At 42.4% G+C, this 17744-nt stretch overlaps 2 protein-coding genes across 3 annotated transcripts in view; both read right to left on the bottom strand.

Moving 5' to 3' along the window:
• Positions 1 to 8651, bottom strand: part of gabrb2a (gamma-aminobutyric acid type A receptor subunit beta2a) — a 29497-nt gene extending 20846 nt beyond the window's left edge. For both annotated transcript variants that reach the window (XM_085361972.1, XM_085361981.1), the window contains exons 1-3: positions 8578 to 8651; positions 8341 to 8441; positions 7828 to 7895 (exon numbers count right to left, since the gene is read on the bottom strand). In XM_085361972.1, coding sequence (XP_085218098.1) covers positions 7828 to 7895; positions 8341 to 8441; positions 8578 to 8651 — 243 coding nt within the window. The remainder of the gene's footprint in view (positions 1 to 7827; positions 7896 to 8340; positions 8442 to 8577) is intronic.
• Positions 8652 to 9851: 1200 nt separating this feature from the next.
• Positions 9852 to 17352, bottom strand: gabra6a (gamma-aminobutyric acid type A receptor subunit alpha6a). The gene is made up of 10 exons (XM_085362030.1): positions 17306 to 17352; positions 17120 to 17226; positions 16942 to 17009; positions 16327 to 16547; positions 16112 to 16194; positions 15869 to 16012; positions 14736 to 14888; positions 14403 to 14653; positions 11848 to 12092; positions 9852 to 9870 (listed from the first exon to the last, which is right to left on the bottom strand). The coding sequence occupies exons 1-10, from the start codon at positions 17350 to 17352 to the stop codon at positions 9852 to 9854; spliced, it is 1338 nt and encodes a 445-aa protein (XP_085218156.1).
• Positions 17353 to 17744: the final 392 nt, after the last annotated feature.

Genomic DNA, 17744 nt, shown 5'->3' with positions numbered 1-17744 from the left:
CAAAGAGCATACAAACGAGGCTCGGCTAACTTGAAAAAACATCAAGGCTGGGTGCACAGTGACAGTGTCTCGCTGCAGATATGTTTCTGGGCTAACAAACCCCCATTAAGAACCTGACAGAGTGACAAGGAGTACATTTGTGTTTCCCTGAGAAATCTGACAGACTATGGTTGTTACAAGTCCTCCATTACAACTACATCAGCTGTCACAAGCGACATAAGAGGGGGGCTGCACATAGATGGGCTTAACACAATATACTGCTGGGTTTGTAAATTTAGATTTGAAGGAAAAGTTGACTTTAAGCATTCACTTTTCATAAACATATAAACTGCTTCCTCTGTTCTGTCTGTGCAAAGCAGTCACATTAGGTTTAGGAAGGGGTAAGGGTGATGGTATGTGCCTGAAACTTGTTTTTGTCTTTTCAGATTGAACTCATTTTTAGGTGACATTATTTTCCAAGTCTCCTTTTTCCCAGAGAATGGTTTGGTTTATTGAAATTGCTAATCAACAGTAAAGGATGATATTTATCATACATTTATTTAGGTAAAGGTGAAATTCCCTTGATAATCTTAAAAAAATAAAAATAAAAAATACTTTTGCACTGACTACCCTGCTACCTTGATTATAGTGAAAATTCACTAGATTTTATATAATACATATAACATAATAAACATAAGGAGTAAGAAACTGTAACTTTACTTAAGAAAATTGTAAAAACAAAACAAATTTAAAAAACGATAAGGCACCGTGAACGCTGCTCAGTAATACAAATAAAATACAGCTGTTTACTGTGATTGGGTGTGCTTGTGTTACCACGGTGATTTGCTGCAGTGTAGACTTAGTAGGAAACTAACGCTAAAATACGAGAAACCCCGTTGCCAGTATTTACTCTTAATCAACGGGATAATTTTTTACAGTGTGTGAAAAGACACGTCCACAGACAGTCACTTTCATGTTCTTTATTAATTTCTAATTAATAATTTATTAAGTCGCTGTCCTGCACTAATTCCCACCGTAAAACATAATTAAATGTGATGGATATAATTTGTACTTGTTGTTAATAATGCTTTCTATACAGCACTCCCTTTTTTTGTCAAACATTTTCTGCGACAGACCAGTCAGCCTCTCTGTGGTTTATACCCACACAATGATAAATACATTACAATATTTATGAAAAAAACATTTTTACTTGTTCGTTGTCTTCATTAAAAGACTAGTTTTATTATTAATAATACTAATAATAATAATAATTTTTGCTAAAGATATTTTCACTGTGGTGAAATATACACATTAAATAAAAAATAATACTAAAACAAAAAAACTGATCCATGGATGTTTGGTTTGTGCACCTTTCCCTCGTCTCTCTGCAGCTTTGCAGCAGTAGACAGAAGTCCACCATATTGCTAATGCTCTCCTGTGCTTGGTCCTGCTGTCAGGCGCTCCAGCAAAAGCAGGAAGAATCTGCTAATAACAAAATCTACTGTGTGTGAGGAGACAACTGGACATTTGGGGAATAACGAGCTTGTCTGCAGACGTCTCAGCATTTACAAGCGGAGGCACATACCCAGAACAACTGGTCAAGCTGAGCGTATTCATTTGTCGTTCTCTATCTGTGTTTCTGGTTAAGTACAGTCTTCAAATTAAATATTAGGGGTCAAGGGGGCTGTAAGTGCATTCTGAATGAGTTGCCAGCCATGCACATCCTGAGGGAAGTGACAACATGGCCTTTATGACTCTCTTTCCAGTTGGTCATTTTTCAGCTACTTAGTTTCAGTGGAGAAAGTGCCTGACAGAATCATTAACAGAGTCATCAAAACACATTAAAGGCTTTTAATGGAGCTGGATAACTTACATCCCACTTTAGGAAGCTTAGATTTTTTTCCCTTTGCACTGGCCACAATGAAATTAGATTAAAACCAATTTAAAGTTTGTGCAACGTTATGCTGCGGGACTCTACAAGGGTAAGTTAATAATAAGAACATTCAGTACATTAGCAAAGCAGCGATTTCCTGTTATTATATAAGTCCCGTTGGAAAAAATCGTGGCATAATGTTTGCATTTCCATTTAAGTCACTAACTTCCTAGTGTTCAAAATATGCATACTTTTCCATATTTAACAATGTATGTTTTGCCAGATTTTACCTTTAGGTGTAGCATAAAGCTCGTGTGCCTCTTTACAGTACCTTAGGTTTAACAGTTTAAGTGACCATGGACTAAACATTAAGGCAGAAGAGCCGGCATGCATGTAAGAAAGCTGCAGGATTAAGTGTTGTTCTTGCGCTGTTGTAATTATACTGCTTACCATATTAATCTGTTACTGTGTGCGTCCACTCAGCATTACTAATGACAGTGTTCTGGATAACCTGGATTCTTCTCTTAAGCTTTTTTGGAAAGCTCAGCAGAGCAAAGGCAGAAAGAAGAATTGAAGCAGCAACACATGAAAAAAAGTCTTTCTTGTATTTAAATGGTAGAAAGGTGTGAATATATCTGAATGAAAATGTGCAAATTTAGGTAACTAGGTGGTTTTTTAAAAGCCATTCATCACGCAGAAGCTCGATCAGTTTTTAATCAGCTTAGATGATAAGCAGGGAGGGTTGTGGGTTCGAAGCTTCTGGTGATCTGGAGGTTTGGACCAGGCATGCTCTCCCTAGGTTAAGTGCTTGATCCTAAACTGACTCCAGGTGTGATGTGAACACCTGTCTGTGTCTCTGTGTTGATGGGATGGTGTTCAGAGTGTCCAGAGGCTTTGAACCAGCCACAACCAGGACTCCAGGTGTATAAGAAGTTAAGAAAATGGATGGAGAGAAATAGAAATTAAAAACAAAATGCTAAAACAAAGTCAAAACAACCTTCACCTGGAATATAAGTGATAGAAAAATCTCAAAAAAGTCTCATCAACAAAAAAAGAGGCCTTTTCCCCCTTGACTTCATTGGATCCACCATATAAAAAAAGAAGAAGAAAAAGAGGAAAAAGAAATGGCTGGGTTGTCATAGCAACACTGAGTAAAAATAACACAAGCTTATTTTCCACAAGCTGAAAATAAAATGGAACAGGATCAGTTTGGACAAACAAGATCAAAATGGTTGCTAATTCACAGACACACAAGCGAAGCTGCATCACACGGACGTGCTGCACGGCCGTTCCTGTCCCTCTGGTCATCGGCCGCCGTTATCTGACGGCCAGATCCCGTTACTCACGTAAAGAAACACACCAGTCGGGATAAAGATCTTAATAAAAAGCTACACTCACGCCCCACTAATTCCTCCATCCCAGAAGCCACCACAGCTGGTTTGTTTAAATCTTTTAATTCACAGCCAGCTAATTAACATTCAGAGAACAGTATTATAGTACAGGCAGTGCCTCTTAACAACCACAAACCTCAGGTATTTTACATGTAATTAACAACCGGGAAGGAAAAGAGGGGAAAAAAGAGGAGTGAAAATACTCATTTAACTTCCTCCCCATTCCTGCCTTGCATTGCACAGCTATGCTCAACATATGGATTGCATACTGAAGGCATTATTATGCAGCGCTGATGCATTGCTGAGACAACAGACTCGACTTGTATTTAATCAGCTGCACCGGCTGTGTGCAGAACACTTTTTAATGCACCGTAACCAGGGTTTGGGTTCCTGGATCTGTGGTTTCAGCGAAAAAACAAACAGCATTATGCAAATCAAACTTCAGCTGCTAAGTGAGGGAGATGAGTGATGGAGAGGACAGACAGACAGACATTGATAAACCGTGGAGTAGGGTTGGGGTTGGGGGTCTCGGCCATGATATCATATCTGTGCCATATTTTGCACTAACCCCAGTGAGTCAGCACAGCCCACCCAGCAAAGATGTGTGGTCACACCTCGGACTCGGAGGACACTTTCCTCTCAAAATAGCACATTTGTAATGTCATGCAGGCGAGGCTGCTACCACAGCGCTGACTGACCTGCACATTTTTATGGCCCCACAACATGGCTGACCTTTGAGCCTGAGCAGGCCAGTGCTGCAGACCGCACAAGAATGTGCAAATATATATATATATATATACATACATGTATACTACTTCACAGCTGTGGCACAAACACATGTGAACAGGCACTGAAACAGCAAGAGGAGCAGCAAAACTACAATTCCCACAACCGCCATGGCTTTCATGTCAGAGCAAAAAATAAATAAATAAAATAAAACAAAAATGCCACAATGTCTTCAATCAGCCACCCCCCGTTCAAAATGCAGAGTTCATTCTCCACCAGAGGCGTTTTTAGCGTTAATTAGAGGAGCGAGCAGCTGTCTGCAACCCAGTGCTGCACACCACCATGAAAGCGGGCCTGCACACAAACAGCTGATTTCAAGATCACTTCGTACAGCCAGGGGTGCCACCGGGGGTGGGGGCATTGGCCACCCCGCAAAATTTGCTGCCCTCCCCTTCCTGTCCTATGTTGGTAATAATGTAATAAGGTTGCAGAAAAGCTGGTGCCAATCCCTGGAGAGGTAACAGTTCACACTCTTACACGATCTAATACTGAGAATTATTAAAGTGATGCCTGGGACTCCCAATCAGTCAATCAGTCAATCAATTAACACAGATTATTACCTTTTTTTGTATCTTTGTTGTCATATTTTTCAGGTAACCTATACTTGACAACAGCATAATAAAACTGGAAATTATGTTTTTGGTGTGCCACCCCAAATACTTTCAGTGGCCCCCATATGGCCACCCTTATGAAAACATCCTGGAGATGGCCCTGCATACAGCTGATTCCTCCATTTTCCTTCCCCTCCACAAACTGCATTCATTTGGAAACAGACATGACTTGGATGAAGTTGGATTTATCCCTAGAAAAGCTTCTTCAGAAATCATTCCCATCTGAATATATCTTTAGACTTTCAGTTTTGCTTTCAGAAAGTTAGCCTTTGCTCTGAGGGTAGCCTGCAGAACATTTTTTGATCTTGAAGATGGTGAAGGTGGACAGCACCTTCAAAATCAGCTTAACTATTACAAGTTTAACATCTCTGCATTCTTCATTTTAATTTTGATCACTTGCACAAATTACAAAAAATCAATTTTCTTCTAACTGCCAGCTTGGCATTACAGGCAGAAGAAAAAAAAAACAGGCATCAAACAATGTCATGGACATTGTTTGATGCCTGTTTTTCCAGTGGCTATCTCTGATGACACTGTTTAGACAAGACTGCATGATGCACATTTGCAGTCATCTAATTTGCTCTGTTTTTAACCCCCTACCCTGCACCAAAGTCATAACAAACTTGTGGTTTTTAGCCAAACCTTGGACTACAAAGGTCCCATAGATTACTTTAAAATACAGCAGACCTCCAAAAGAGTGTGGGGAATTATGCACAAGCATGCAGAAAATTTCCATTTCATTAGGTGACTCTGCCACAAAAATCTTGGGTTTTGATACAAGTTTTAAGGTTGTATAATTTCAGTGGGGAAGCTGAAAATAACTGACAAGGAATACACACGTGTGCTAATACTAGATGTCAAAATGGAAAAAAGCGCCAGTGCGTTTAGGAAGGACACTCCTGATCTTCTGTGCTGGCACAAAGGTCTGCAGCAACTTTAGTTCAGCTCACACCATGTGTGCAGATATCATTAGAGGAGATACCGAAACTGATCACAGTAACCTTCACATCCCTCCCACCCCGCTCCTCGCCGCCTTCATCACCAGTTTCATCCTCGCTTCTCTCTCTCCTTGTTGTTTTCCCTCTCAGCACTTTAATCTTAAAAGCAAGCTGCCCCTGATGAGGAAGATCAAAGCAGCCCTGCACCAAGCACAGGTCACCAACTCCATCCTCGTGATCATGGCGCACGGTGATATTATTGATTTCTCCGAGATCAATCTTGTCAACTGCTGTTATCCTCTACTGCACCAAAGAGAAGCCGGACGTGAAGATAGAAGGAGGAGGAGGAGGAAATTCCAGCGTGTTATGTAAGTTGCAAGGAGGATTTTTCACAACGTAGCACAAGTCCACAAGAACTTAGACTTTTTTTTCCCTTTCTTTTTGTCTAAATTTGTCTGTCGTGTCAGAGGGACGCTTGTGCCGATTTGGCAGGGAGAGCTTTTCTGAGAAATGAGAAAGATGAATGCTCTCTCATAGCCACGGGGAGTTGCATGACGTCAGTCGCCATTCACTGTTTGCGCTCATTTTTGTGTTTTGTCACAGACACACACACACACACATGGATGTATGAAGCAGTGTTTTTTTCCAGATGAATGCCTGCATAGATGCCTAGTTCTTAAGTAAGATAACCCTTTGGAGCAAGGCAGAGGTAGATTACATGGCTGCTGAGTCCAGAGTCACATCCAGGGATCCAGTCAATGTGGTGGGAGGGAAGGATGGAGAAGGGAAAGAGGAAGGGAGTGAGAGGGAGGGAGAGAGACAAGGAGAGGCGGAAGCTGGTGAGGGGTTTCTATTTCAAATCTCCCCGGACCCCCAAGGCACTTCCGTTCTGGCAGCATCCTCCACCAAAATGAATCATTTCCATCAAAGGAGAAGCTCTGACCATTGAGTGCTTTTCCCCACCCAAAGCAAACTCACATCACTGTCGTATCTATCTGCTGAAAAAAAAGAAAGAAAGCCCACTCTGTCCGCTTTCAAACGACCGTCAGACACAGCGGCTTTAACGGGCTGCCAAATCAAAATCTGACAAGCAAAATGAACTAGACGTCAGCTCAGAAAAAAGGAAAAGAAAAAAGAAAAAGCTTCTGTTAATGATAGAAAACACACCTCCTTCCATTCCTGGTGGCAAACTTGTTTTTCACGCTCTTATATAACACATCTATTATGTTGCCCTGCAGAGAGGCTGCTTTAGAAATCATCTTTTCTCACACTCGGATTTCTTCAATATGGCCTTAATATTTTCATTACCCCCCACCCCCTCCTCCCATGAGCAAAACCACTAATTTTACAATGGAGGCAGACAGTATTTGATGCCCTACAGCTGCAGTGAAGTAGCTTAAACTGCTTGGCAGTGTCATGTGTGCTGCAGTGGTCCGTCTGTCTGTCAGTCACACGGATCAATAGGTGGTGCTCTTGCATGGGCTGCTTAAATCCCCCCCCACCCACCCACCCATCTGCCCTATCTCCAAGTCGCAGAAGTTCTACATCTTTGTGCACCCCCGAACTAAAACACACACACACCCTCCTTCTTTTGTGTGTGTGTGATGGTGGTGGTGGTGGTGGTGGGGGGGGGGGGGGGGGGTTCTTTTCCACCGTCGTGTGATTATACATTTATTAATAACAAATTGCTGACGTCATCTGACAAATAGAGGGGAGATCGCTTGTGTAGAGGTTGATGATGAGATTGGCCGTTGAATTAAAAAGAGCGAAATTATGCGCATTTAGAGGAAAGGTGGTGTTCTAGGTCTCCTTCTTTTTTGCGTGTTTTGTGCGTGTGTGTGAGAGAGAGGCAACAAAATTACAGCACCGAGGCTTGACAACGTGAAGCAGTGACACGCACACAAACACACACACAGAAGCAGCTCTCTCCGTGCGCGCAGCCGGGGCTGTGCGTCCGAGTGCGCCAGTGAGTGTGTGTTTTGAATTCAAATGCAGCAACACACCAGAACTGCAAATGCGGAGACTGAGGAGAGGATGCCGATGATGTGTTTGGGGTAGTAGGAGGGGGGACGGAAGCCTTCACATTTTTTTTTTTATATCCCCCCCACCTCTAAATGTAATTAACGACCTGGCTCCATCACGTATACTGCCCCCATGATAAGTATAGCTCACTTCAGAGGATATAGCGGCCGTGCCAGGTACATTTGGCAACATGAAGCGGGCGGTAATGATAATAAAGATTCACCTACCATGTTGACTTCTGAGACCATGTCTATGCTGGCTATGTCTATATTCATCCCCACAGCAACCGGGGCACCTGTGAAGGAAGGAAGGGGGTGGTGAAAAAGGAGGCATTAACACGGGACATGAATTATTCTCACCATCATGTAAATTTTAACAAATTCGTGACGCCAGTGCAGGTTCCTCTCCGAACCCCGCACCTACAGAAGGCTTGTGCATCATCAGCCCGATCAAGAAAAAAAACCCCTACACGCTTGATACACAGATGAGCTTAAATGGTGTTAATTTCATTTATTTAGCGGCGTAATCAAACATTGATGAGCGGTATCGATCACGTTAAAAGCCCCCCATCATCATATGAAATATATGCACATCATCTCTCTTGGGCTAATCGGAAAGGCCTATTTGACTGTGAAGGGATAATTATGTAAATGAAAGCAGATTTTGCGATTCATTAAACATGTATCGCACGTCAGGAGGGCGTGAAAACATGACATTCCCGTTTTCAATTTGCTCGTTACCTCCGAAATCTGGCCTCAACCGAATGTCGTATCCTTTCATCAGCCTGTCCACTGTTTCTTTTACCAGAGGCATATTGCTCGGATCTTTGATATCCTTGATGCTGCGGAGAAAAGGGTGGTGTAATGCAAGAAAAGAACCACATATTAAAAAAATAGTGCATTAATGTCACGCGCCAGGCACGCGTTCACAGAGCTAAAATCGCATGCAAGACACACAGACGCAAAAAACGAGATTACCTTTGAGCCCACACAAAAGTCACTAGTAAAGAAAAAGTCAAAATCCCAAAGTGGTTTTTCCTGATCCTCCCCATCGCAACAGTTTTTGAGGCGCCTTCGGGATGCGAGTGAGGGGAGCGCACATCCAACTTACTCCAGACAGTGCAGAGGAGCCAATGAGGGGCGCATGCGTGCAGCCAGCCCAAGATCAAAGAGTGGAGACTGATGATGGTGGATGAGCAGTTTCCATTGCAGAGAAAAATATTAAAGGGACAAGTGAATGTGCGTAATGAAGAAACAAGCGTTTGTGGCAGGAGTGAAAACACCGACAACCGCGTTCGTTTAGGCTGCTTTTATTCTTCGTGCTGATTACACGGCAGATGAGTTTGTCTATTTCCTGACAAGGTCGAAGAATGGAAAAAACTGCAGGGTTTAAAATGGTCAGATTAAGTTAAGAACAACTTTATTCCCTCTGTTTTCATCTTACCGGATATATTAAGTGGTGAAAAACAGAATCAATCCATCACATGTACACGAGCCTACCTTTACACAACTATCTTTTATGCATCGTACATACAAAAATAGGAAAAGAATACCACCATCACCCATGGGTATATATCGTACTCCTCCCTGCAGTGTTTCCAGAGGACCTGCTGTACTTCTGGAAATGCAAGGGGAGCACCAAAGCAGAAATGTGGGGTGGAAAACACAAGCCCACAAGTCTTCTTCTTCTTCTTCTTCTTCTTTTTCAGGTTTCAGTACATTTTTGAGCCTTCAAGGAGGGATGCAGCCTCCTCTAAATTGCCTTTGATGTTGTTGTAGTGGGAGCTGTGCTTCTGTAGAGGGCAGGCTTCTGAAAGTGTTGGTTCACTGTTGCATCACCACCAGTTAAAGCCATCATAGATTATATCATCCACATCTTTTTGATGTGTTTCTTGGTTTGTGCGTGTGTGTGGACGTCATGCATACCGTGTGTGTGTGTGTGTGTGTGTCGTCAGCTTCGGTCCGGGGGTCTCAGAAGTTGTCATGTGTGCCTCGGTGGGGTTTTAAAGTGGCCGAGGCCCGTGAAAGGGCGGCTCTTCAGCTACTGATCAGAACACAAGTGGGCAGTGGTCATAGCCTGTGAAATGAATAGATGTGCAGCGGGAGAATAAATGAGTTTCTGATTCATTTCCTCTGTCAGATGAGAGCACAGTGAATGCTGAGAGCTCGTTCGCTGAGGCAGAGGAGGGTGAGGTGAAGCCGGCTGGATGCTGAAGGTCTCTCAGGCTGCACATGCCCTTTTCCAGGTCTTCTCAGTCTAGCTCCATAACCCTGCAACACCAGAATACAGCAGAGTGGAGGGGGGGGGGGGTGAGCAGAGTGTACAGAAGCCTCTCTGTTTCCACATTCAGAGATGCTCTCTCTGCAGTATACTGCACAGCCAAAACTGTTACCATGCTCCCTGTCCTCTCCTTAAAAAAAAAGAAAAAGAAAAAAGTAGCAGACGAGAGACATGGCGAAAATATAAAGGGGGAGAGATGTGATGCAGCTGCTCTCATGCTCTCCATCTTGTCTCTCTCATTATTCTGCAGAACGTTATAAACAAAACAACCATAAAAATTCTCTGACAGGAACATGAGAAGCATGATGAGCAGATTTGCACTCCCCAGTGTTACATAACAGATCTCTCCCCCACCATCTCTCCTTCAGCCTCTCTCTGTCTTTTTGTACTGTACCTCTCTTTTTCCTTCTTGGACATGGAGCTTTGCGCTCTATAAGCGGCTCACTTATAGGTGGGAAAGTGAAGAAGAGAAGCTTGTTCGTGTGGTTGATGCACAAAGTAAACTTAGGTTTGTTGTCACTAACACAGCCACCCTCCCTCAGGTAAACCGTACTTAAAAGAAACCAGAGCGTGATGCTTACTTTCCTCTCAAGTTAGCTGAGAGTCCAGCCTGTTGTTGTATTGTAAATCTATGATGATGATGATAAAAGCCTCAGCGCTGGCATCAATGCAGCAGCAACGCCACCTAACATCATTCTCCTTTTCCTTTTTTTTTCTTTTCCTTTTTCGCCTACAGCTCCCGGGGCTGTTTCAGCATTAGAAATTATTGATGTCTTTACTGCCTAGATGAGTGTTTGACAAAAACTGTGGGTAGTTATGGTTCCACTGAAACTATTATATTAGCAAGACAGGATTGTGGCTTTTTGAGACACGGACTAAGTATGCGTGTACACGTTTTTTTGTTTTTTTTGTTTACCGTAAGATGTTTTTAACTTCATCTGCAGAATACTGGATACCCTCCAGCTCTATATCAGCCATTTTCACTGCTTTCAGCATGACTCAGAAGGTAGGATTTAACCATTTACATTGAGATGTAAACAAGGAGAAATACATTTGAAAGGTTGTGTCTTTTTCATAAGGTTATCTTGTCTGGATAATCTTTACGAATATATTCAAAACAGCAAACCCACAGTCTACTTGTGTAGCGCTGCACCACTTTTATGTCCCCCGCTATGTTTAGATTGCTCCCCAGATCAGATGTCCTGTCCAAACCCTTTGGCATGTGTGAGTCTGTTAAGGTGCACTGTTGAAGTAAAATTTCATTTTGGGGTAGAGTGAGTGCAGATTGTGTCTTGTGGCTAAAACCCCTGCATTTTGAATCCTCTGTTAGCACAACGGCGCATGTTCTCCCTCAGACCTCTCAGGACATTGTGATCCAACCCTGTGAAAGCCCTGGCTGCGCTCTGTGGAGTCATCTGCTTAAAAACTCCTGTCGCTTGTAATTATCCACAAAATGAAGGTTAGAACTTGAATATTGAGCTCCATAAATAGCAGGAACGCTAGGAACGATGCAGGGCTGCTCAAGGAGACCATCTTGAAGGGGACTGTGGTCTAATTTAAATCAATGTCTTTTATTTATACCTGTTATTTTAAGCAGCGTGAAAAGGAAAGAAGAGAAACTCTTTGTTGAACTGGAAAATGTATTTATCATGTTAGGGCAAAAGCCAGTGGTGCCCATTTCCTCTCTGATGTACTGAAATAAAAGTGCAGCCTTTAGCAGATGTACTCAGATGTGTCTTAGTTTTGTGCTTAGTGGTGTCTGGACCAAAATGGAGCTCTCTAGCACAGATGAATAAGCTCATGCTTGGCATCACGCATTTCGTTTCCACCTTGTTTTTTTCCACGAATTATTGATGATTACTTACCTTTTAAATGTCTGGACTTCTATACACTTTGCCTTTGCCCTATTAGACATAACAAATAGACAAAAATAGATGTACCAGTGTAATTAAGAACAGGATGTTTACCTGGGCTTCTCCATTGTGTCCTTGACCAGATAGATATACCAGTAAATTAAGTTGAAGAGAGCAAAGGAAAGGGGGAAGAGGATGCGGGCATACGCATCAATAGGGCTGGTGCCGGCCAGCTGTGGGATTTGGGGAATGGCTGAGCCCTGCTGGAGAAAAATGGGCAGATGGGGAATATCTCCTGGCTCACTGCGGCTCATTGAGTGGTTTCTCCTCTTCAGGCCTTCCCGGGGGCTGCTGTCCGACTGATGGGGGGAGTAGCAGGAATGATTTTGTGGAAAAGCGAAAAGAGGTAAAATGAGGTAAGTGTTGGTTTTGTGGTAATCACTGAAAGGGAGGGGGTGGATGTAAAAAAAAAAAAGAAAAAAAGAGAGATGGGGCAGATTTTTAACCTCCAAATTTATAAATGGGAACACATGCTAACATGTTAGTGTCGTGTATGCAAGGCTGCAAGCCGGGTTTGTTTCCACAGGAGCGTTCTCACCATGGCATGCATCTCTACATTTCTATAGGAAGCAGCAGGAAGTTTTGAGGATGCATATATGATGGCTGTGAGATCACACGGGGAGGAGTGCTGGAGCTGCTCTCTGTTCTCACACTGAAGCTATTTTTAAAGCGAGCATCTAACCATGAGATCTACACGTGAGGCAGGTCCCAGGAGGACACCGGGGTGGCTTACTGTATTAGCATAAAGCAGACAGTATATAGCTAGCCCAGAGATGAGAGTACACAACAGCCCATATTACTTTTTAATGCATGGTGTGCCCTAAGTGAGAAGAGCGAAAGAGGCAGGGGGACTACTTGGAAATGCATAGAAAAAGAGCCGTGTGTGTGACACAGTTTCTTTTTTCTGCTTCTGCAGCTGCTGACTGTCTCCTCGTCACTAACATCACTGCATCAACTAGAGACTCAGAGGCTCTGTACCTAAAGATTCGCCATTATTAGCGCTGTAAATACACTGCGGAAAAGATGATGTAACTGAGCATTGTGTTCCTATAAAAAAATTTTTTTAAGACAACACTTATCCAGTCAACTCATGAAACTGGCTATAAAGATGTAGCCTATAGGGTATACAAGTCTCCATGTTCATAACTGGAAACTCACTGCATCTTGGCAACATATCCCTCCTTAGTAACAAAATGACTAAGTGCATTCCCAGATATAGCCTTTAAAACATACAGTATACAGTTTTGCTTTATTGCTTTGCTGAAAAAATGGATTATCTCTTAAAAGATCAGGTTAATCTAAACTACATATTTAGAATTGCTCCATTACACCACTGTGAGACTTACACTACCTCTCAGCATTACGGTTACTCCGTAATGTCCATGGTTTTGAAAGAAAAGCAAATTGTTCTAATATAACAATTAATAACTGATGGAATTAGAACTATAAATCCTTGATTTAATGATTTTATTGGAATATCTATAAAAGCCTGTTTGTTCTGTTGACATTTTATGTTACCTGTTTTATGTTTATCCAATGTAAAGGTTGATTTATCACTAAAAAGAATTTTTCTCATTTACGATAACTCCACTGAGGACTGTCTGGACCTTGAGCCCCTGTGGAGTTGATTAGAGTCTCACAATCAAACTGAAAAAATAAATTTGGTCTTTTTCCAAGTGAATGAAGATTATACCACACAAGAAATTGTGCCCAAAAGAAAATTCACACAAAGGAGTGTACTACTCTCTTTCCAACCACTACAATCTGGCACTTTAATGAAGCTGCCAGTTGAGGACCTGTGAGGTGTTCGTTTCTCAGACTAAAGACTCGGCTGCTCAGATCTCCACTTCTCTTTTTTTTCAGGTTAGAAACCGCGATCCTGTTCTGTGTAGGAAGTAGTACACACCAGAGGTTTTATGTCAGGGTCCCACATGAATAGCCTTCATTTCTCACATCAAGAATAATGACTGTTCTACAAAAATGTGGGGTTTTTAAAACTACAGTGTAAGCACAGGGGCTGAATTCTCACACACTCACTCACTAAATGTGTCGTCGCTTGTATTAGTGTGAGTGTAATGTTTTCAGCATTATAAACTTGCATTAGATGATGAAAGTGCCATTAGTGTCGCGATTGCTGGATATGCCACCCACATATGCATTAAAAATCATGATTAATAATTCCATTTATCAGTTTTTGTTATTTCTGATCGATTTAATGTAAAAAGTAGTTTTCTTTTAAAAGCAAGACATTTCTAATTGACCCCAAACATTTAAGCATTAGTGCTTGACAGTGACTTTTAAAACGCATCGAAATAGGTGGTTCAGATTCAGAAATGGCTTCTTTACATTCATCTTTCTTAACACTATCTGGTGACTGCATTACCCACAGTAAACCCCAGCCACACTGGCTCTTAACAGTAAATGTCGCTTGTAACCATTATCCCACAGAGCTGAGGAGCTGGCTAAAGAGGATTCATTCTGTTCTCACCCCAATGAAATTTGCTCATTTTTGAGTCATTTATCAGGCCCTCTGGTGGAAAGATCAGTAGGGTTCCCCTTTAAAGAAGTTATATACAGCTTTTCTACATTTTAATATGAAAACTGCTTACCGAAACTGTGTCATCATCATCGCTGCCGGTGGCCAGGACCTCAAGCTTCTCCTGTCTGGCTGCCTTCTTCTTCAGACGGTGGGCCTGCAAGGTGGCGAAGTAGTTCACTGCCGCAAATTCGACGAGAGCTGACGCCACAAAGGCAAAACACACAGCAATGAACCAATCCATTGCCGTGGCATAGGCTACTTTAGGTAGAGACTGGCGGGCACTGATGCTTAAGGTGGTCATGGTCAGCACTGTGGTGATGCCTGAAGGGCAGCAGAGTATTCATGAATCACACATGCAGAGGGAGATTAGATCAAACTGGGCATGAGGGAAGAGGGGGCATACCAGCAACTGTGCGTGCAGGAACAGACTCTTTGTTGATCCAAAAAGAGACTTGTGACAGTACGACAACCATGATAAGAGGGATGTAGGTCTGTATGAGGTAGTAGCCCAGCTTCCTCTGGAGGTGAAAATAGACCACCTGCACAGAGTAGTGACCTGCAAGATAAACAGCACGTGAGAAGACAGCGAGTGTGAGGGACAGAGTGTGGTCGCACAGAACAGATGCCCTTGCTTGCCCTTCAAAAGGGAATAGCAGCTGAAAGAACCAGTTGTTGATGCTGCCAGGACAGGAACAGGTTGCTAAGTCTAAGGGAGCAAAAGAAAGAGGAGATAGGAAGAGAGGAGAGAAGACAGTGGGACAAAAAAAGGAAGGAAGGAAAGAGGAAGAGGGGGAAGGAGCCAGTGAGGTGGGGGCTGGCGGAGAGCATGCAGTGCCACTATGTGTTTGCTGCCCTGCTCTGTCTGAACACATGCATGCAGACATTCACAGACCGAAAACGTGCTGCATCATGCACGCTCACACACACTTATTTAGACATCCTCTGTCTCACTCTGTGTTTCTTAAATGTGTATCATCGCTACATTTTGGAGCCTGCCTCATCCTTTTCTGCTCCATTCGAGGAATGTGCTGGATTCACAGCAGGGAGGCTTTCTCCTGGTAAAAAGAGAAAATGCACACACATAAAACTCACCCCCCACCCCGCCTGAGCATCCACTGGGGTTCTACATGGTTTTTAAGCGGTTTACTATTTATATTTTATTCCGGCACAGTTGATGTGGAGCACCCAGAATTTTGTTGTACATGTACAATGACAATAAAGGCCTATTCTATTCTATTCTATTCTATTCTATTCTATTCTATTCTATTCTATGCTATTCTATTAAGGTGCACAGTACGCATTAGGGCCTAACCACTTAAGCATCTTAGATGGTGGCTCAAGGAAGTCTTTGCTTTTATATATCGTCCTCCTGCGGGGAGTAATGGACACTAGTGCAGGGCTTGCAGACACTCATTTGACCCCTTTCTACTCAAACATTAATAAACACTTGTGGATCTTTTAATTATGCTTGTATATGTGGCTACGGCCATAATAGGCTGCTTATGAAAATAGATTTGTTTTTTTATTTTGCATTACCTGTGTTTGATTTGAATATCTCCCTGGACAAAGTCTGTCCGACAAGATCGTACTGCAGAAGACTCATTGACTCTTTGGGACAGTCGACGGAAGCTATTGGTCCCTTCCTCCAGGTAAATATAATTTCACTGCTGGTGTATGCATCTAAAACAGGAAGAAAATATCACATCAACATGCTCAAGGTTTGGTCATATTTATCAATCTGGATATTCCTGGATGCTAGCGTTGGTCTGAAATACTCACAGCTTCCAAACCGCAGAGGACAGGAGTGGCCGTCCATAGGGAAATCCATCAGGCTCATTGGACACTCTGCACTGATTGTGAGCCTGAAAGCAGGAGCTGGGATCAGTCTCTGATAAATGTTCTGATTTGGTCTTGTGTTTAGCAAAAATGATCTGCTCCAACAAACAAAAAAAAAAAACAAAGAACAAAACTACACGTTCACTGTGAAAAATCACCTCATGGTGTAAAGGACAGTCCCGTTCTGCATGATGCGGAAGAGCTTGTTGGGTGTGGTCATGTTATGGGAAATGGACTTCTTGGATTTTCTGAAGAAAGTGTCTGGCGTCCAGATTTTGTCCACCATGAGGTTATTCAGCCGCAGGATTTCAATGGGGCCCTCGAATTTCAGCCTCTCATCAACCCACATCTGGCGGAAAAACATGTCCATGGTGTACTCCTGAGGCACAAACGTAATATTGTTTTGATACAAAAAAAAACCACAACTACAATCCCAGATTCAAGAATGAAATTTCTATCTTCGTCCATTCATCAGCACGCACAAGACCGAGGTGACATTTCAATACAGAGTGAAAGGTGAGGGGAGACGATGAGGCAGTGATGGATGCCACTCATCCCGGATAATCATTAATCAATCCACTCAGCGATCCTCGCTCTCTGACATGTTGTCATATTGATTTAGAGGCCATCAATAACGGAGTTATAGGGCTGGTCAAACAGATTAAAGCTCATTAGATGGTCTCATGGCAGAGTGCCCATAAGGCTGGTCACTGAAGCACTATTATCTCCCACAGTCAGCACATACACACTTCCTGACAGAAGTACTATCTTACCATTTCAACATCTGAAACAGGTCCAAAGCTGGTGACAAAGATGTCTGTCTTCACCTCGGTGACACCGCCTGCAACATTATTTAACAAAAGCAAAATGTACCTAAGAGCACAAAAAGTGCTGTTGCATAATGTCTTTATCTCGAAGGAGCAAGGTATTAGGACATAAAGTTTAAATTACCCCCAGAACCGGGTCGCAGTCTGTTGTCATAACCATCTAGAAGTCTGTCCAGAATGCGAGTGATGTTGTCTGAGTATATCTTTTCATTTCCCCATACATTACCTAGACTGCAGAGAGAAAATCAAACCTTAAACTCGCACGATCACTGCTTTCTGCTCCACGTTTAACTCCACAGACAGGACTTACCTCATCCAGCAGATAAAAGCAGCTAAAGTTAATGAAGGGACGGCCATCCTAGGTTTTGAATCAGGTTTCACAAGTTCATAAAATTAAAAAAAAGAAAAAGAAAAAAGAGCCACTTCAGAGCAGGATTTCTGCTTATGTGTCGCTAAAGTTACCAGTAGGTATGCATATGGACGCAGGAAACAACGAGGCAGGGAGTGTAATCTAATTAACAGATTAGAAAATCCACTCCATTTTTAGAAAAACTCCGGATTTAGTTGCTTTATTTAGTTAAAATAACTAACTAATAATAGTTAAAATAGGAGCATTAAAAACAGGAAATAAATACAACACGTGACATTTCAGTAACATTAAAAAGAAAGAAAAATCCTAGCTAAAGAGTCTATGGTGTGTCTCATAGGAGCAAGGTTTTCTAATTACTGGTTCATCCTATCAGGCAGTA

This window comes from Diplotaxodon limnothrissa, linkage group LG2 (assembly GCF_057381915.1).
Source record: "Diplotaxodon limnothrissa isolate DT_005_m linkage group LG2, D_limnothrissa_male_GT1.1, whole genome shotgun sequence".
Taxonomy (NCBI): Eukaryota; Metazoa; Chordata; class Actinopteri; order Cichliformes; family Cichlidae; genus Diplotaxodon; species Diplotaxodon limnothrissa.
The sequence above is the reverse complement of the archived record's forward strand: the minus strand, read 5'-3'. Positions and strand labels throughout refer to the sequence as shown.